At 36.4% G+C, this 22,257-nt stretch overlaps 1 protein-coding gene across 1 annotated transcript in view; it reads left to right on the plus strand.

Moving 5' to 3' along the window:
- The first annotated feature begins 10,296 nt into the window (after window positions 1–10,296).
- Window positions 10,297–22,257, plus strand: part of LOC123696794 (serine proteinase stubble-like) — an 89,504-nt gene continuing 77,543 nt past the window's right edge. The window contains exons 1-2 of the mRNA XM_045643162.1: window positions 10,297–10,419; window positions 18,776–18,855. Coding sequence (XP_045499118.1) covers window positions 18,834–18,855 — 22 coding nt within the window. The 5' untranslated portion in view covers window positions 10,297–10,419; window positions 18,776–18,833. The remainder of the gene's footprint in view (window positions 10,420–18,775; window positions 18,856–22,257) is intronic.

Consider the following 22,257-nt stretch of genomic DNA (forward strand, 5'->3'; position numbering starts at 1 on the left):
TAAACTTGGAGTAGACCTCGAGCAATTACCACAGAGTGCAAAAAAAATTCAAAATGGCGGAAAAAATGGCCGCCGCCATACAAATTCTAAAACGGCCATCGCTGGGCCGATCACGCTGAAACTTGGCACAGGGGCTTCAATCGAGCCGCACATTAAGTTGGCATACTCATAATCGAGTTTCCACCGCTGGTTTCCAAGTTTCATACAACGCAAAATTCGACAGCTCTCCGAAACGGCGCCAGATAGCCGGGGGGTGTAGAACTAAAAAATGATCAGGAAGATGGGGTGCTACCAGGGCAATCGAGAAATTTCAAATTTGACGCAATTTTTTTTCAAAAAATGGCCAATTTTTCAAAGCAAGATGGTGGCGCCGGTTACTTCACGATCGGTCTGAAAATTGACTTCTGTGCTTGAATCGGCCAGATTTACAAAACTGCATACTTAGAATTTCTCTCCGACTCCCGGTTTCCATTTTCCATACATCACGAAATTCAACGGCTCTCTGAACTGGTGGCAGGTAGGTCGGGGTCGCCGAAGTAAAAAATACTTCAAAACCTGGTCCACTTCCAGGCATATAAAAATTTTTGGTAAAATGCGAATTTTTTTTTTCGAATATTTTGTATGGAAATTTCCATAGTAGGAAGGGTAATAGGAATAGCATCGGTAAAAGACGGCACCGCGGGCTGCTTGCTGCCCGCGCACCGCGCAACCTCGAGGCTCGACAGCCTCCCGGAGTAGAAAATATTTATTAACTTTTAAACTACCGCACGAACCAAGCGAGCGAAGCGAGCGAGTCACAGCAGCGGCCGACGTAAATATTCAAATAGGTAGCGAGGAGCGAAGCGACGAGCGTGTAAGGTTAACTTTTGAACTACCACACGAGCCAAGCGAGCGAGTCACGGCAGCGGCCGGCGTAAACATTCAAATAGGTAGCGAGGAGCGAAGCGACGAGCGTGTTAGGTTAACTTTTGAACTACCTACCGCACGAGCCAAGCGAGCGAAGCGAGCGAGTCACGGCAGCGGCTGGCGTAAATATTCAAATAGGTAGCGAGGAGCGAAGCAACGAGCGTGTTAGGTTAACTTTTGAACTACCTACCGCACGAGCCAAGCGAGCGAAGCGAGCGAGTCACGGCAGCGACCAGCGTAACTATTCAAATAGGTAGCGAGGAGCGAAGCGACGAGCGTGTTAGGTTAACTTTTGAACTACCTACCGCACGAGCCAAGCGAGCGAAGGGAAGGAATCACGGCAGAGGCCGGCGTAAATATTCAAATAGGTAGCGAGGAGCGAAGCGACGAGCGTGTAAGGTTAACTTTTGAACTACCTATCGCACGAGCCAAGCGAGCGAAGCGAGCGAGTCGTGGCAGCGGCCGGCGTAAATATTCAAATAGGTAGCGAGGAGCGAAGCGACGAGCGTGTTAGCATAGCTCTTGAACAGTTTATTATAAAAAGTCACTGCCCGCTATCGATAAGACGTTTCAAAAATTTTACCAATATTTGAATAAGTAATTTATAAGCAGTTTTGACTGACTGTAGAATCGCTGTTAGATCGCTGACAGATGTTACAAATGGAAAGGAAATTCGAATGCATTTTCAAATGACAGAAGATTTCTGCCCTGGGATGAGCCGCGAGCTGCTTGCAGCTCGCGCACCACGCACCCTCGAAGGTGAAACGCCCCCCGGAATAGAAAATATTTGTATTTGAAATTTATAAGCACTTCCGATTGACTGTGGAATCGCTGTTAGCAGATAAAAGCAAATTGACGGGGAATTTTAACGCATTTTCAAATGACTGAAGATTTAAGCCCTGGGATGCTTCGCGGGCTGCTTGCAGCCCGCGCACTACGCTCCCTCGAAGGTTGACAGCCTCCCAGAGTAGAAAATACTTGAATGGGGAATTTATAAGCATTACCGACTGACTGTAGAATCGCTGTTAGCAGATGTAACAAATGGACAGGAAATTCGAATGCATTTTCAAATGACTGAAGATTTCTGCCCTGGGATGAGCCGCGAGCTGCTTGCAGCTCGCTCACCACGAACCCTCGAAGGTGGACAGCCCCCCGGAATAGAAAATATTTTAATGAGGAATTTATAAGCACTTCCGATTGACTGTGGAATCGCTGTTAGCAGATAAAAACAAATTGACAGGGAATTTTAATGCATTTTCAAATGACTGAAGATTTTTGTCCCTGGGATGCACCGCGGGCTGCTTGCAGCCCGCGCACCACGCACCCTCGATGGTGGATAGCCCCCCGGAATACAAAATATTTGAATGGGGAATTTATAAGCAGTTTCGACTGACTGTAGAATCACTGTTAGCAGATGTTACAAATGGAAAGGAAATTCGAATGCATTTTCAAATGACTGAAGATTTCTGCCCTGGGATGTACCGCGGGCTGCTTGCAGCCCGCGCACTACACTCCCTCGAAGGTGGACAGCCTCCCGGAGTTGGAAATACTTGAATGGGGAATTTATAAGCAGTTTCGACTGACTGTAGAATCGCTGTTAGCAGATGTAACAAATGGACAGGAAATTCGAATGCATTTTCAAATGACTGCCCTATTGCTTCAACCCAGGGGCAAAAGGGGCTCGCGGGCTGCTTGCAGCCCGCGCACCACGCACCCTCAAAGGTCGACAGCATTTCAGAATAGAAAATATTTGAATAATTGGGAATTTATAAGCAGTTTCGATTGACTGTAGAATCGCTGTTGGCAAATAATAACAAATTGACGGGGATTTTGATGCATTTTCAAATGACTGCCCTATTGCTTCAACCCAGGGGCAAAAGGGGCTCGCGGGCTGCTTGCAGCCCGCGCACAACGCACCAGCTAGTTATAATATATAAAGCTACACTACCACTGACTGACTCACTGACTGACATCGGTTTTCTCGGAAACTACGTGGAAAGTGGGGGGGATTTCGACGTGATCGTGTAGAGGTGCGCCGAGTGACCAGAGGAAAAATATAGCGATCTCGATCATCTTCGAAAACCAAGTGGACCCCTGGAGGTGCGCAAAAACGGTGCCACCTGGAGGGGGGGTGTCTGAACAAAAAATGCTCGGAACTGGTGGCGATTACCAGGGGTGGTGGAAAAATGGGGATTTTCGCGAAAACAAGATGGCCGCCGTACTTTGCCAAAATCGCCGTTTATGAATCCTTACGTCCCAAATTTGGCACACGTGCTCTGTTCGAGCCGGCGAATCGATCGGTGCCCCGTTCGAGTGGCTCCGGGCCCCCGTTTCCAACTTCCATACAACGTTAACTCCAACGGCCCGCGGAAACGGTGCGAGTTGGGTGGGGGGTCCCGGAACTAAAAATGATCACCACCCTGGGACGCTACCAGGGAGCCACAGTGGGACGCTCGATTTTGGAATTTTTCCATTTTTGGTGCAAACATAAAAACGTAAATTTAGACGAGGTGGCGCATCGCGGAAATACACTCACACCATGTTCGTACTCGCCCAGCTCCCAGGATATCCAGAAAAATCCGAAATCTTAAACTTTCCCACATCTCGCGAAGACGGTCAACGGCCCGCGCAAACGGTAGCAGCTGCATCTGGGGTGCTCAAACTAAACTTGTAGTAGACCTCGAGCAATTACCACAGATAGTGAAAAAATTTCAAAATGGCGGAATAAATGGCCGCCGCCATACAAATTCTAAAACGGCCATCGCTGGTCCGATCACGCTGAAACTTGGCACAGGGGCTTTAATCGAGTCGCATATTAAGTTGGCATACTCATAATCGAGTTTCCATCGCTGGTTTCCGAGTTTCATACAACGCAAAATTCGACGGCTCTCTGAAACGGCGCGAGATAGGTGGGGGGTGTAGAACTAAAAAATGATCAGGAAGATGGGGTGCTACCAGGGCAATCGAGAAATTTCAAATTGGACGCAATTTTTTTTCAAAAAATGGCCAATTTTTCAAAGCAAGATGGTGGCGCCGGTTCCGTCACGATCGGTCTGAAAATTGACTTTTGTGCTCTGATCGGTCAGATTTACAAAACTGCATACTCAGAATTTCTCTCCGACCCCCGGTTTCCATTTTCCATACATCACGAAATTCATCGGCTCTCTGAACCGGTGGCACTTAGGTCGGGGTCGTCGAAGTAAAAAATGTTTAAAAACTTGGTCAGCTTCCAGGCACATAAAAATTTTTGCTAAAAAGCGAAATTTTTTTTTTCGAAAATTTTGTATGGAAATTTCCATAGTAGGAAGGGTGATTGAATAGCAACGGCAAAGGACGGCGCCGCGGGCTGCTTGCTGCCCGCGCACCGCGCAACTTCGAGGGTTGACAGCCTCCCGGAGTAGAAAATATTTATTAACTTTTGAACTACCGCACGAGCCAAGCGAGCGAAGCGAGCGAGTCACGGCAGCGGCCAGCGTAAATATTCAAATAGGTAGCGAGGAGCGAAGCGACGAGCGTGTTAGGTTAACTTTTGAACTACTTACCGCACGAGCCAAGCGAGCGAAGCGAGCGAGTCGCGTCAACGGCCAGCCTAAATATTCAAATGGGTAGCGAGGAGCGAAGCGACGAGCGTGTTAGGTTAACTTATGAACTACCTACCGCACGAGCCAAGCGAGCGAAGCGAGCGAGTTGCGGCAGCGGCCGGCCTAAATATTCAAATGGGTAGCGAGGAGCGAAGCGACGAGCGTGTTAGGTTAACCCTTGAACAGTTTATTATGAAAAGTCACTGCCCGCTATCGATAAGACGTTTAAAAAATTTACCAATATTTGAATAAGTAATAATTTATAAGCAGTTTAGGTAGCGAGGAGCGAAGCGACGAGCGTGTAAGGTTAACTTTTGAACTACCACACGAGCCATGCGAGCGAAGCGAGCGAGTCACGGCAGCGGCCGGCCTAAATATTCAAATAGGTAGCGAGGAGCGAAGCGACGAGCGTGTTAGGTTAACTTTTGAACTACCTATCGCACGAGCCAAGCGAGCGAAGCGAGCGAGTTGCGGCAGCGGCCGGCCTAAATATTCAAATGGGTAGCGAGGAGCGAAGCGACGAGCGTGTTAGGTTAACCCTTGAACAGTTTATTATGAAAAGTCACTGCCCGCTATCGATAAGACGTTTAAAAAATTTACCAATATTTGAATAAGTAATAATTTATAAGCAGTTTAGGTAGCGAGGAGCGAAGCGACGAGCGTGTAAGGTTAACTTTTGAACTACCACACGAGCCATGCGAGCGAAGCGAGCGAGTCACGGCAGCGGCCGGCCTAAATATTCAAATAGGTAGCGAGGAGCGAAGCGACGAGCGTGTTAGGTTAACTTTTGAACTACCTATCGCACGAGCCAAGCGAGCGAAGCGAGCGAGTCGCGGCAGCGGCCGGCCTAAATATTCAAATAGGTAGCGAGGAGCGAAGCGACGAGCGTGTTAGGTTAACTCTTGAACAGTTTATTATGAAAAGTCACTGCCCGCTATCGATAAGACGTTTCAAAAATTTAACAATATTTGAATCAGTAATTAATAAGCAGTTTCGACTGACTGTAGAATCGCTGTTAGCAGATGTTACAAATGAAAAGGAAATTCGAATGCATTTTCAAATAACTGAAGATTTCTGCCCTGGGATGAGCCGCGAGCTGCTTGCAGCTCGCACACCACGCATCCTCGAAGGTGGACAGCCCCCCGGAATAGAAAATTTTGAATGGGGAATTTATAAGCATTACCGACTGACTGTAGAATCGCTGTTAGGAGATGTAACAAATGGATAGGAAATTTGAATGCATTTTCAAATGACTGAAGATTTCTGCCCTGGGATGAGCCGCGAGCTGCTTGCAGCTCGCGCACCATGCACCCTCGAAGGTGAACCGCCCCCCGGAATAGAAAATATTTGAATTTGAAATTTATAAGCACTTCCGATTGACTGTGGAATCGCTGTTTGCAGATAATAGCAAATTGACGGGGAATTTTAATGCATTTTCAAATGACTGAAGATTTCTGTCCTGGGAGGCTTCGCGGGCTGCTTGCAGCCCGCGCACTACGCTCCCTCGAAGGTGGACAGCCTCCCGGAGTCGAAAATACTTGAATGGGGAATTTATAAGCATTACCGACTGACTGTAGAATCGCTGTTAGCAGATGTAACAAATGGACAGAAAATTCGAATTTATTTTCAAATGACTGCCCTTTTGCTTCAACTCAGGGGCAAAAGAGGCTCGCGGGCTGCTTGCAGCCCGCGCACAACGCACCCTCGAAGGTCGACAGCATTCCAGAATATAAAATATTTGAATTGGGAATTTATAAACACTTACGATTGACTCTGGAATCGCTGTTAGCAGAAAATTACAAATGGACTGGGAATTCTTACCCATTTTCTAATGACTGCCCTATTGCTTCAACCCAGGGGCAAGAGGGGCTCGCGGGCTGCTTGCAGCCCGCGCACAACGCACCAGCTAGTCTATATATATAATTGAAACCCTTTTCGCGTTGTCACGGCATCACGTGTGAACCGATTTCGATAATTCTTTTTTTATTATATTCCTTGAAGTACGAGGATGGTTCTTATGTAGAGAAAACATAAATATGTACCACGGGCGAAGCCGTGGCGGACCGCTAGTCTAAGTATATAGGTATACATTTATTTCAACATCTGAATTATTAAATCAAAAGTATAAAGTAATAATTATGAAAATAAAATAGATCAAAGTTTAAAGTAACATACCATTTCTTTGAGAAGATCTGACTGAAAACTGTCGTTTTAATATTCAGTTGCTTATGCATCATTGAAGAATATGACGACGCCACTATTCACAATATTCTTCCTTCATGACTGTTAATGTGTAGACTTATCGGACTATAATATGGTGATGATTGATGATAGATTCCACAGGACACTGTTTTTTTTGTTTTATGACACACTAAGATCTAACGCGTAAATAAGTACACGCACTCGATTAATTATTAGTGAGTTACTGCAACTTTGTTATCGGTAATTAACTAGTTCGTGAGACGCGTCAAGTACTCTTATAAAAACCTTTTCCACAGAGACGCCATAAAAGGGAATAGTGAAAATATTACCCGGAGATAAACTTAGCAGATTTACGAGCATCTTAGAAACGCTAACCAATTAGCTTTTTATATATTGATTGTAATAAAAACGTAAATTGGTATGATTGTCACACCGAAGATGGATGGATGATTCAATTATTTTTCTATTTATAGTTATTTATTCATAATAGGAAATTTGACATGTACTTAAGTTTTAAGTACTGGAAATTACCCTCTACAACAATTCAGATTAAAGGTGGATTTACTTTGAGTTAAGACGTAGGTATAGAATATGCACTTCACGTTTGTTTTTAAAAATAACATTTTGTCTGAACTAATGAACTCCCAACAGACAAAGTAGGTAGGTAATGAAAATAGTTATTATTTATCAATTAAGTACTACTACTAGTTCGGAAATAACGATCTGAAAAGAAAAGTCACCTATGTAAATAATAAAAAAAATGTAGTTTCGACCGCCAATTACAGTTCGGTGTAATAGCCGGCCAAAGTTTGAAGAAGACATTTAATCTTGCTATCCCAGATACACCAACTAATCATTTTTATCACTTTCACTAAAACGCATGTGACTTATGTCTACGAAAGTGATTTTGAAATGTTAATTGCTGAACTTTATTTTTTTATAACTTGATTGACGTCTAGTTACGAAACACAAGCTTATGGTTACTTTCAAAACTCGTAATAGTACCATAAATATATTTGTAACTAGCTTCCGCCCGCGACTCCGTCCGCGCGGATGTCGGTCTTCGCGTGGATGGTTTATTTTGAGTACCATTTTGAGTACCTCTGACAATAACATCTTATAAATATCTATTGGACCCAATTCCCAAATACGGCTAGGCCTATAATAATACGCAACGTGTGTTCGCGGTTCTACGGAACAACGTCTATGGATAAAACTGAAAAATTAAGATTATTTTTTTTCTACGTATTTTTCCAGGATAAAAAGTATCCTATTTTACGCCCAGGATAATAAGGTATAATTATACCAAGTTTCATCGAAATCGAACCGCTAGTTTTCACGTGATGCCTTCACATACAGACAGACAGACAGACAGACAGATAGACAGACAGACAGACAGACAAAAATTTTTTTAATCACATATTTGGGTTTGGTATCGATCCAGTAACACCCCCTGCTATTTATTTTTTCAATATTTTCAATGTACAGAATTGACCCTTCTACAGATTTATTATATGTATAGATGTATACTTTCCTAGAGGTCAATAACCCGTGCACTTTATATCTTAATTTTCTAATGCTAGTTGAATGCGTCAATCAAATGCCTTTCAGCATTTTACCTAAAGCAAAATCACAAATATTGGAAAGTTGAAGTATGACGTAATAAAATAATTGTTTTTGATATTAGGTATTAAAAAAATCTTGTATACAGGGTGTCCCACTGTTGGTATACTAAGCTCAAAGGAGGTTATAGTTTTGCATACGCTGAGTAGGTACATAAAAAATACTTATAAAATTCCAGACGCATTTATTTTTTTTGAAAAAGATGAATTCTTAAAACTCTATGTGTACAGTGTACACCCCTAACAAGCAACCAGCCCAACTTTGCCACCCGCACGTGAGCTATCGTTCAAGATAATGTTTTCATAGACAAAATGCTCAAATTAGAGAAGTGGTATATGCCAGCTACGCGAATTTAGAGAAGAAAACATGGATTTCAGGAAAAATTTAGCAAAAAATTTTTGACGTAATTTTGTTGTTGAAGTATTTTTTACGTGATCAGTGTATGCAAAACTACAAGTCCCTTCGCGCTTAGTATACCGATAGTGGGATACCTGTATACCTACATAAGTATACAGGTGTATATATGTAAGTAATTACGTATCACATGGCGGGATTTACATTATTTCTCGTTTAACATTGTAATTTAAATTCATTCACGTCGTAAGTATATTGAGCAAAAAGCTCATGTTTGAAAATTTACTTCCCCACAAAAATTTTCTATTTATATTAAACCTACGAACTGCATCTAAAAAATATATCAAGCGACTAAAAATAAAGATTTTCGCGGAGTTTTTCATGTGTACGCTAAACAAAAGCTGGCTGCAATTCATTTTCAGCCCGACATGGGAACGAAAATGAAATGAGGACTGAATAAAATTTTATTTTATGCGTGGCTCCAGTGTTTAGATAAAACCTTATTTATATATTGTTGTTTTATTTCAACAAAGGGATAGTTGGATAGGGGACGTAATGAGTCCAGTGGAGCTAGCTTTGAAAATTATGTGGTTAAATTGTTATTGTTTACGCGACTGTGTTTCTAATTATTTGCTTGATACAAATTATCACAAATAACAATAGAAGCTTGGGTTGTACAATATATGCCTAAGTGGTGATACTATAAAATGTACTGTATAAGATATAAGTAATCTAGTAGGTAGTATTGCGTAGGTATACCTACAATTTTGAATGTATTTTATTCTTCAACAACAAAAAATATTATACACAATTTTGTAAAATGTAGTTCAGTTTTTATAAATGGGACAAAAGGTTTGAAGATGTTTCTGGAAATGAATACATATATTTTAAAGCACTCAAGGAATCTTCCATCATATTGTGTCGTGAGCTAGCACTAATTACCGAGTCTGCGATTCACGCTACAAGGATATTATTTTATAATTATTAAGTAGGCCAAGTATGTAAAGAACCATGTTATTTGTGTCTTATTTCCGTAGTATGTATCTTGTTAGTTATCATTGGGTACATTGTCAACTTTACAATTATAAAATGTAGACTATCTTAAACTGGATAGAATTTTGTTTTTTTTTAATAGTGTGTAGTGGTACCTACTTACAGATCCATGCATAAAATTAAAAATGTTTAAGAACTAAGAAGATAACTGGGAACTATTTAAATATAGGTATGTAATCTTTGATTTGTATGAACGTAATCATGTTGGAAATATTGAAATCTATAATTATGAATACCATTGCAGTTCTTAATCCGGTAATATAAAGTATTAATCCATCGAACAAGTCTGATACAGTGTACCTACGCTTTTTCCATTTAATGCGACAAGTAAGTAGTATGCGCATAATATGTGCATAATATTACATGGACACGACAACTTTCAAAGGAGTAAGGACTAATGCATCGCCTATTGCGCAAGCCGCAGGGAAAGCCTCCGCAAAAAAGTAATCCATAATTTCCAAACCGCATTTCAAAGGGAGCCCATCTCTATTACATCTGCGGAATTGCAATAAGTTCGCTATTTTGTCGAGCATCCCAATACATTTCACCGTGTTCGAATCAGTTGCGCCCGCGCATCAGTTCCGTTCGCACGTGTTATTCGCGCGCCATCTGTCCACTCGCGAAGTGCGTCCGAAATACACCTGTGATAGTGATATGGTTCTGTGTGCCAATCGGATTCCTTCTTAGTGCTATTGAAAAAGTAAGTCTGTGACCTGCTCCATATTCGAGACGCAAACGCGTCCACAAATTACGATATTATCACCGATAAGTGTGTAAATAGTGTTGTGTTAGGTTAGTTACTAGGTTAACGATCCGACCGGCATGTAAAAAGTCTGTATCGATAACAAAACACGCGAATCACAAACCCAATTCCGAAAGAGTAGATGGCTAATTAATGATATATGCGTTTATTACGTGCACGTATTTAAATTATTTAGAAATCTCAGTCGTCACATGAATGATAAAGTGCACGAAATCGACGGAGCGGCGCGCTTAGATGCTGCGATCTGTTTAGTGTGTAATAACTTCGTAACATTGTAATAAACTAAATGAAATATGACTCATAAGTTAAACTGTGTTTAAATTCCAATTTTCAGTCGAGTTTTATTTATTATAATATTTAGAATCGCTCTCACAATTAAAAACTAAATCGATTCGCGTAGACATGCAAAAACGGCGGCGAGTGATAGTATAACAAATCGTTTAAAATAAAAGACATCAATGTCATTACGATAGAAACGATCGAGAGCAACACGAATGCAGAATAATAGAACACAAGTAATATTCACGATATCTTTATACGACTATATTAGATACTGTGTTCATGCAAAATGCAACGAATCTCTGCCGTAGCGGAGATTGGCTGCGTGTGCGCGCGTAGGGTTACTGGCATTTAGAATATCAGCTGATTTATGAGCCGCGAAATTGTAGTTTTTACTTTTTAATTGGAGACGTGTGAATCGGTAGTGAATGCATAACTTTGTTTTTAAAATCAGTGCTGTAAATGATAGTTGATTAGGATAGAAGAAGAAAGCGGAAAATTTAATTTAAATAAAAATAATGAAAGGCTTGAATGATTTAATTAATATCTTAAATTAAATTAAATATTTGGTATGTGAGAGAAATAGCTGGTTTTGAGATGATTTTAAAATTAACGTAATTTAAGTAGGTATCAATATTTAAATTTCTTTGTTATCCATAACTATTGAAAGAGAATAACTACAATACTTTTTAAAATAAATAATAGGTACGTTTAATATTTCACTAAGCAACCTACCTTAACAGTACAAGAGCAAAAAATTAACAAGCAATACAAAATAGCTATAAAAGTATTTGAACAAAAAACGGCGATAAAATCCAATAATGATACACTGGCAACCCTATCCGAGTATGTTAGTGGCGCGCATGCGTAGTGAGAGTTAGAATATGTAGCAACGACCTGGAACGCATCGGCGCGAATTAGCGCCCGTAAAGAAATTAATATTTTAAATTTTTAATAAGTACTCGCGTGCAGGTGAGAGCAAAAGGTTTTCCTTGTAGAAATCACAGTTTTATTGCGGTGCTTTTTAATATCGTGCTTTTGACGCAATTTTATGGCTAAACGGTAACTTATATATATCGGAACAAATGAATTTTCATCGTAATTACATCGATATGACTTCAATGGATTTCGCATGTGATGTAATTGGAGTTTATGGATGGTGGAAGATAAATTAATAAAGAATTTTACACTTATACTTTTGTAAAAATGTAGAATGTAAGTAACCATTTTAATATGGTAAAACCGATTTTGATTGAGGTATCATAATTTATTATCGATACTTTATAAATTTTTGAGCGAAGTACTAGAATATTTAGCTAGCCATAAATAAATTAATGTATTCGAGTATTCCACACATATTTAAATCTAGTTACAAAACATTACTAATACAGTCCCATAGTAAAATTGATAAATATTCTACACCAAAATCATCGACATTTCACTGAGCACATCACTACATGTGTAAAGATATGTAATTCCAATCACAGGCTTGAAGTTAACGACGTATGGAGAACACCAATGATATAAATTCAAGTTTAACCACGAGTCGGACTTGTCATCGGTCCAATACTACAGTTTAATTGATGACTGGATGGTAATGCGCTGGTAATAGGACCTGTAATCTGGGCCTGGGGGCTCAATTTTGTCTCTGCCTTGAATCTAGATGTTTGCCAGTCAATAATATATTCTTGAATGCTTTTATGTTTTCATATTAATAAACTAGATATTAAATTATTCATACATGTTTTAATAAACATACGTACAAAAGTAATAATTAAACCTAGTTACGATTGAATAATGTCTACTAGATACTACAGACCTATTATGATAGATTTTAAGCTTCAAATACGACTCGAACTTTTATCAGTCAAAGATGTAGGTACCTGTGGATGTACGAAAATCACTACATAGTCTAAAACAAAGTCACTTTCTCTGTCCATGTCCCTTTGTATGCTTAAATCTTTCAAACTACGCAACGCATTTTGATGCGGTTTTTTCAATAGATAGAGTGATTCAAGAGGAAGGTTTTAGTATATAATTTATTAGATTTTAGTCAAAGCGGGCGAAGCCGCGGGCGGCAAGCTAGTGAGTTATAAATTGAAATATTCCAAAAAATCACCCATTAAGTACGTACACAATTAATAAGAACATATATTTTACTATTAAAAGACAAAAAAACTATTAAAAGACAAAAAAAAAAAGAAAAAGACTCACCTGACAATGTTAAAACACCCACGTTGAATATAAAGTCGAGCAATAAACAAATTTCTTTGCCTACATCGTAGCGTTGACATCTTAATTGCATTTGCTTTTACCAACTGCAGAATGTAGGTAATTGATATGTAATCACCACTTTCGTGACAACAAAATGATGAAAATAGACCATCGTATCCCTTACTATTATTAGATATAATAACATTAGATTATTAACTAATTTTACACTTATTTACAACTGTTTTTTTTTATAACAAAACAGGCCAAAAACAATCACGCTCATTGGTAAATTGCATCTGCCCGCCATAATTTGAGTAAAGAATTCACGCACAGATAATAATATTGCCATCCTCAAATTGTACTAATTAGATGCAGATAATAAATATTGCTAGGTATTTTATTCCTGATTTATCGTTATAATAAACTGCAAAAAAGTTATAAGTAATTGTTTTTAAAATAATTTTGAAGTTTTAAGTTTGTGGATGTGGCGCCCAGATTTTATTTATTACCCCCCTTACAAATTAGAAGTTAACTAATATTAATTGTTTGGTGAAAAAAAAAAAACACATGAATCTAATTCCATATCTTAATATTAATAAAATACTAATAACATATTTCTAATTAAACAAGATTATCGTAAAAGCATAAAGAGATTGTCGTATTAGACGTTCTTACCACTTGATTTAAGTATTATTAATGAAACGAAACTACAGGTCTTACGAAATATGTGATGGGAGAAAGGAAAAGGCGTAAATTATCTCTGAATAATAAATGTCACGTCACAATTATCCAACTTTCACCTCTTAGTGTAACGTCTATTGATATTTAATGTTCTGATAAGGGGATCCAGCACGGCACCAAATTTAGGTATCCCTTATCGAAGATGTGACGTTGAGAAATGGGAGGGCGCATGTTGTGGAATCGATCGACATACATTTTATTATGAAGACAGATTGTTTTGGTTATATTAATGGTAATACTCAATCATTATGATGAACATATTATTGTTGCTTATGATTTTGTAATCTGTGAAATTATAGGCCAAGTAAAAAAAAAAATTGTCAGAATGAATAAAATTTGGCGCCACCCTGTACTTCTTGTTTCTCTGTACTATTTGTTTAAATAAGCTTATTTTATTTTCAGTTCATAGTTGTAGGTATTTTTCGTTTTACGATTTCTCAGTACAACAATTATTATTAGCGTATTTAAAAAATTACCTTCATGTCGATAAGGGACTGGAATGAAGATGGCCTATACTTGGAAAATGATCTTTTTCAATTTAATCTGGGGGCACGGTAGTGCCCCCGCCAAGACGAGCCAAGCGAACAAGCGAAGCGCACGGGCACTACCTACCTTTTCTCGAAGCGCTTCGACGTTTTTTTGAACCCTCATAACTTAGGTTTGGATTATGCTAGATCAACAAAATTTTCGAGATATATTGTCAATAGCGGACTTATTGAACATATTAAGTTTTAATTACATTAGCTTTTATACTTCAGATTTTATTTATATCTAAAAAACGCTAATTTCGTCACTGACTCACTGATGATCATCAAAATTCTTAAGGTATTTCCTAATGTCCTAGAAAGCTGAAATTTTGTATGTAAGCTAGTATTAGCACACAAACAACAAAAAAATTATAAAACTTGTAACTTTCATCCCCCAACCCCTTAAACTAGGGGATGGGAGTTTGTATGAGACCTGTAATTTTAAATTAAATTTTGATGACGGTAGAGGTCTAATCTAATAATCTAAAACTTGGTTCCCCTAGATATATATATATGTATAGGTACTCCTTGTTAAAAAAAAATAAAAATTTAATCGACATAAAATTTTGTTACAAACAACTTACAAAAAGAAATGAAATCCCACCAAAAACATTTTCATGTAAAATGTTGCCAAGACTAGCCTGAATGTAAAATGTTGTCAAAAAGTTATCAGATCTCATGTAGAGCCAAGCTTCTAACACTACACGCCCTAACTCTACAAGGCCTAACTTTACAAACTCTACACCTTAGTCAAAATATGTGGCTTGGCCGTTCGTTACTACAAGAGCTATTGTTTAACACAAAAGTAATGAACAGTGAATTAATTTTTCACCTTACGCCGATGTAAATGTAGCGAAATGGCCAAGTCACATATTTTGACTAAGGTGTAGAGTTTGTGAAGTTAGGCCTTGTAGAGTTAGGGCGTGTAGTGTTAGAAGCTTGGCTCTACATGAGATCTGATAACTTTTTGACAACATTTTACATTCAGGCTAGTCTTGGCAACATTTTACATGAAAATGTTTTTGGTGGGATTTAATTGTCACAATGCAATGTGATAAATTAAATAAAAGTATTTTGTCGTTGCTTCGTAAGTAAATTAATATTCAAACTGTTTCTATTAATAACTCCCAAACATAGTGTTTATGTGAACCTTAGATGTGAACATTTAAGATTGATCATCAAAACATAATACGGTTAAATACAATATGTGCGGGTAGTCTCACTGAACAATTTTTGATCCACCCTCAAAATATGTAATTTTTTAGTATATGTGATAGTATTATGGTATTGCATTAGGTACGGTGAATATTTGAATCCTCTATGGCACGGTGGATAAAATCATAAAATGGGAAAATCTTGTTTTAAATCCGTTAAATTAGCAATAAACTTGTTATATTGGTATTCTAACATAGTGTTTCTATGTGAAATAAGTTGCTTAATTAGTGTATGTACGGATGTGTATCTTATGTTATCTTGTGCAAATATCTATATCTAGAGGTACTTACGAAAACAGTTACATTTACATGATTCGATTGATTATTATAAGAGTTACATCATGGACCTATGTTATTATGTTATGTAATTGCAACTTGAAAACAATTTGAAAACGTCGCAATTTGTCTTAGCGCATCTGAACTCTGAAGGATGTCGAAACTAAATGTTTGAGAAATTTCTACAGTTGCAATATGAGTATTGGAACACGTCGAAGGGCTCGTGTATTGTATGAAAGCACAATTACCCACCAAGAGATTACAATTACTCGGCCCAGTGCGCTCTCGCTAGTCGCTAGATTAAGTTAAAGATAGCCGCTAGACAGAATACCAGGTTGTTTAGCACTCCTACCGTAATTATATCGGCAATACCTATGCTGCGTGGCTAATTATGTTCGAATCATTTTTAATTTTTTGTTGATCTGTGGCATTATATGTCTTGGTATGGGTTAACTCGAACTAAATAAATTAATACTATACTCGAACTAAATACCTATGAAAAACTTTTGTTAAAGTAAAAATTTAATTTGCAATAACTTAATTGAATATACTTAAATTACCATTTTAAGAAGAATTAATGTAGGGTCATGAACCTTAGCATTTTATTCCTTAAATAAACGTACGTTACTTTATAACTGTGTATCGGAATAATTTGTACATGGTATATGGATATGTTTAATTTAAATTGTTAATTCTATTATAACAGCAAATTAATAGTAAGTGTTAATAGTACAATAATACCGCTTGTCTAAAACGTAAAAAAATGATTTGCATATTCGCCTTTACTGGAATCATGGTCCGTTTTAGGCAAAAGACAAAAGGCGAAAACTGTGATGTCAGAGGCCAAAGACCCCAGTAATTAAAGAGCAATTACAATGAAACATGGAACTCCCGCGCTCTGACAAGATCCAGTTATAATATTTTGTCAAAATCACACGCGTCGCTGCCGTTAACTTGGTACATGGTACTACAAGCTGTATTGCCTTTTGTTTCTAAAAGTGAACGCTTGTAATTGCTTTGTAAATTATTTGTGACTTCGCAGAATGGAGGTTTGAATGCACATTTGCACATAATGATTTCGTTATTGTTTTGTTAATTTATTTTGTGAACAGATTTTGCAGATTGTTCGATTTTGATAGAGTCATACTTCATTTATTTACTTATTACAATTTGTATTTATACCTTTGGCTACTTTGTTTAAACAAAGGACTTCTTAAATATAATTATATTATAGGAAATTTACATGACTCAATGGAGTTGATAAGGTTTCATAGAAATCGTTAACGCAGTAGGACAACCCTGATATTTTTTACGTCAACTTATTTAATTGTCTTACGTTCGACTTTCCTATCTATAACAATATCATACCGAAATTGATTGATAACGATTGCCCTCACAGAATACGATGTAGCGTTTATTCCTATTCATTATTCAGTAGATTTTCCTTCATGAATATGTAGATGCCATGCAAAACATGTCTACTGCGACACGCCATGGATCACTTTTAGAGGAGGATGTTTATGTTTTTATTAAATGCACGCATACGAGCAATTTCTAAAGCGTTTATTATTTTTAAGAAGTAGGTATCTATATGCATTAAAGATTGTCATGAATACGTACACAATGCAAAAGTTAAATCCACATAAAATCGAAAATAACGATAGTTTAGCCTGTTGATAGGCTGCCATTTGATATTATCACAGTATTACAATATAGGAAATAAAACTGTGATATTATTGTGTAGACAACTACTTACAAAGTGATAAAATATGTAGGTACTGTTTGAGTGGTTATTAAGTAATTTTGAATAGTACAGAGAACTTTTAACAAACCATTTTAAATGCTATAGACAAAAATAGGCATTTGTTAATATATTATAAATGCACACCTTAGATATTAAAATGTATTGAAACTAGTGAATTTATGCACTAGTTATTGTAGGAGTATTTGCGTCTAAAGTCTATTGTCTTAAAGTTATTGTAGTTTTTAGTTTTATCTCAGTATTTAAAGCGTATTTCGCTTTTGTTTCGTATTTTAATCCAGGATTTTAATAAATCTAAAACTATACTATATTCTCTTAGTGTTAAATCCTGAATATTCATATCAATTATGAAAAAAAAATTAGAAACATACCAGAATATTCACGTTAAAAACCATCGAATTATTATTCCTAAAGCGTCAAAGTAAATAGCTTAAAAAAGCTTTTCAGCACCAAATTATTTTAATAAGGTCAGGTTTCAGGAAGCTGTTCCCGAAGTCTGACATAAATAATTAATTGCGAAACCAAATTATTTAACTTTGAACATGAGTAAGCTGTATCGGAGTTATAGCAATATTAGTTTTGAAGATACTAATATCTACTTCAGTTAACTTTAAAATACATATATTATTTCAAATTGTTTTTTTTTGTAAGTTGAAACGGGAAAATTTTGTATTCTATCTTGCTAATATATCGATAATTATATATACGGCCATAATTCATTGTCTAATTGTCGATGCTCTATATCGACAATTGGACAATGAATTATGGCCTGTAAATGGATTTATGAAACTAGTTTCTCCGGCATAAAAGTTTTGATCACGAGAGAAATCGCGGTTTAAAGCTAGCCTATTTCGAATGTTTCAAGGAAAAAATTAATAATGTTCTAGAATATTTTGGTAACTAGATAAGTAACATTAATTTAATGATGTTATAATAGTTTTTAATCTGTATTTTGTTATGCACAACACAAAGAGTTCTATTTATTAAAACGTGTGAAAAGTTCACACGTTTTGGAATTCTGTAAAATAAGTAAATAATTAATTATTAGACATGGAATTGCGTTTAGGATGACGGCATGAAAAATAGACTGCTTTTTAGAACTAAATACTCAGAAACAAGTACCTACATTACAAATTTTCTGTTATGATTGATAATAATTAAAGTATTGTCTATTGTATGATATAACTATGCGTGATTACGGACGAGATAATTGTAATAAATTCTTTCTATATAAACATGTTCTATACTATAATTGATAAATTAGTATTATTGTCTTGCAGGGAGTGTGCTGGCATCCTCAAAGTGCGGTAATGCGCCGCGCGCGCTCTCACGCGACATATGCATGCCGCCCGCGCACCCGGTAAGTAAAATATAATTAAATTAAAGTAATAAATATAGCTATTAATTATCTTAAAATGAGTCTCTAGTCTAAGGAGTCGGTAACATACAAACATACGGATGAATAAACGCACGTTAAAAAGTTCTTTAATTCGAATTCATATAGATATGAAATAGTGAAAAAGTTTCAAAAATGTTTGTTGTCGATTGTGCGAAATTCGATAGTTCCAAAGTAAAAATAATCCAATTTGTTTTCAAACACTGAAATACTGAATCACTGTATTGCTATTGCGATTACTACTTATATAAAAGACGTCATGTACTTACATCATGTATAGCAAAGATATGAAAGAATAAATTAAGAAGAAAAGTTGGAAAGCCTTGCTGGAATATAAATGCAGCTCATAATGCAACCACTTTACGCCTACCTGAAAGATAGAAGCATACCAAATAATTCGTAAAAGCATTCCACAGTCCGCCAAATGCATCTCTGCATATTTCATGAGTGCAAAATGACTCGCAGCTGAAAAGATTCGTTCAATGTTTTGTGGAAAAATAAACTTTTATGTTGTAAAAAAATGTAGGTTTTAGTTACTTTTAAATCAACCTTTTTCATTTTTTGTACCAATACGCGATTGAATTAAATTTATTAGTGTTCTGCTAATGAAATTATTTCAGACAAGGCAGAAAGAACACAATAAACGAACTTAAAGTTAAATGTCATATCTCTATTTAAAACAACTGTTTGATATTGATGCTCCATGAATCATGATGGTGGTAATTTTTTTTAATTTTTTCGAAAATGTAGTGATTACCTTACTATCTCTTCTATTATTTTATAGGTAAATTCGAAGGAAAATTCATTCTGAAGTTAAATAAAGGAACTAAAATATATTCTTAAATCCATAATAATGGACAATCTGTTTTCCAAGTCCTCACAGAAGTTTTAACTGCCATAATTGAGATACGCGGTTACAGTTCTCAAGTCAGTTATGAAGCTTTGAATGTTTTAAAACTTTTGTGAAATCCTAATTATTTCCATTATAGTAAAATTGTAGCTGAGAAAAGTTTCAATGGACTGGCATTTGATTTCCTTTTTTATGTTAAAAGATTTTGAAATTGTGAAAATCTGATCTAGTTAAGGAAGAAGCATCTAAACTTACATGATAATTTTTATTTTTTGTCTATAGGTAGGAATGCATCTTGAAGACTGAATATCCAAGCCTTATATTTAGAGAAGTTCAGTAATTAATTTTCTCCTCTCTCAAATGCACACATGTTCAGCATTGAAACATACAAAAAACCTCATTAATAACAAACCTAGTTAGCCATACACATCTCATAAATCTTTACGAGTAATGAAAAAAATAATCAGCATGCATTCACGCTTTTTACTTGCATACTTCCAAAAGCCTTTGGTTTTGTTGCACGAGTCATTAAGTACAAACTTTTGCAATCTCACTTGTGGGTCAGACAGAGTTATAAACATTTGCTTTTTAGTACCGTTTTTATATTAATTTCGGTGAAAGTGATCGTCGTTTTATGTTTGTTTTTGATTGAAAATGGCCACAGAATATGTTATGCAAAATTCAAAGCCCCTTTGATGTCAACGGGTTTGAAAGCTTTTTTGCTGAAATAAAAAAAGTGGGAATGTGTATAAACCGCAGTTTTATGAAAGAAATTTCGGGATTTTTGTGACATGATCTTGTGCTTATTCAGAAAATGTTCGAGCATAATAGATCAAAGAATATCGGATGAAATAAAAAATGAAGTATCGCAATTTTGCGATTGCTTTGGGTAAAATATCGTATCAATATTCAGAGGCAATCGGTAGAAGAAGAAGTATATTATAAAGGATAATACATTTGTTGTGTACAAGTTTGGAAAATATATGATTTCTAAACAGCAATATTTATATTTTGTTTCAGTTTTGTAAATAAAATGTAAATATTCATAATGAAGTAAATAATATAAAAAAGCAATTGGAACAGGAAGTCGGCAGTTTTAGTTGAATAGAGTTATGTGCCAAACCGAACCAAAATATAAAATGTTTGAATCGTCCCCATATTACTGTTACATTATCTGTTTAGAAAATCAAAGTAAGAGTATACTGTAGTGTGAATAAACCCTTATTGTGAAACTATCTCTCCATAGTTGGAAAGCGGTGGAATCTCGTTATACACCTCATATAACCTGAAAGAGAGGCCACTAGTATTTTTTACCATTTTCTATGATACACTTCGCTTAACTGTAAGAGCTCATTGAAAGTCGTGTTTGTAAAAAGTTTAAATGCATTTTTAAGGTTTCATTGCAAGTAGTAAATATCAAGTAAGTGCGGTAAGCGACATATTTTAGTGGACAGTGTAGAAATTACGAGGTTCTAAGTTGCGATCACATAGCAATATAAAGAGAAAAGTATTTTATAGACCAGGCAAATTATACTTAATTATCTCAAGCAATTAAGAAATCACAGACAAATTAAAATTTAATTTATATGCAAAACATAATCCCCACACAATGACGACGGCAAAAGTATGCCGAAGATTTTAACCAGCCAAGCTTCAATGGAAATTTATTTTAAATTGTTGGCTCCCAGTTTCAAAGTCTACCACATATTATTAGCAAGGTAATTAAGGATTTACGAAATTGTTGAAATATTTAACATAATTAACCTTAAATATTACTCGTATATAAAGAAACCTGAGTAGGTAAACAAATATTAATATTTCCTACATGAATTTTGCGTAACCAAAGTTTTCATATCAGTTTGAATTGTTAACAGTTTATGAATCTCTAGTCAATGTGAATAGACTCTAAAAAGGAAATCGTTACGTAGATATATTGAGATGCAAGTTTTTGTTTGATTTTGCTTTATGTGTGAAAGTTGGATGATCATAACAATTTTTATGATATTCATCTCCTGCTTATAAAATATTTAATTCACTTTCTTCCTGTCATAAAATTGTTTGAAAGTAAAAACTATTTACTAGTAATTAGCACTGCCAAACTTCTATAAGCAACAACTTCTAAAGCTATTAGAAAACACTCTGAAAGATCAATTCTTTCAGTTTCAGAAGTAAGTAAGGATAAGTCTCACTGATATCATTAGATATCGACATGTTTAAATGTATAACGTCTTTATAGCGATGGCGTAATTCCAGACACACTGGTCGAGAGAAAATCCCGTTTCACGCCATTTATTCCGTGACGGGTCATTGGGCTCTTTCGATCCGATGTCAATATATGTTTGCTGTTTCTATTCGAACGAAATTGCGAATTACGCTTATCATGAAAACAATGCGGCCATAGAGTTTGGAATGTGCTTCATCCAATATGTCGTTTGTTTTTTGGAGCAGTTTGGTTTCACATTTGATTTAACGATAATATTTGAGCTCAAAATGTCGATTCGTCAAAACGTATGATT

The sequence above is a fragment of the Colias croceus genome, chromosome 13, assembly GCF_905220415.1.
Source record: "Colias croceus chromosome 13, ilColCroc2.1".
Classification (NCBI taxonomy): domain Eukaryota; kingdom Metazoa; phylum Arthropoda; class Insecta; order Lepidoptera; family Pieridae; genus Colias; species Colias croceus.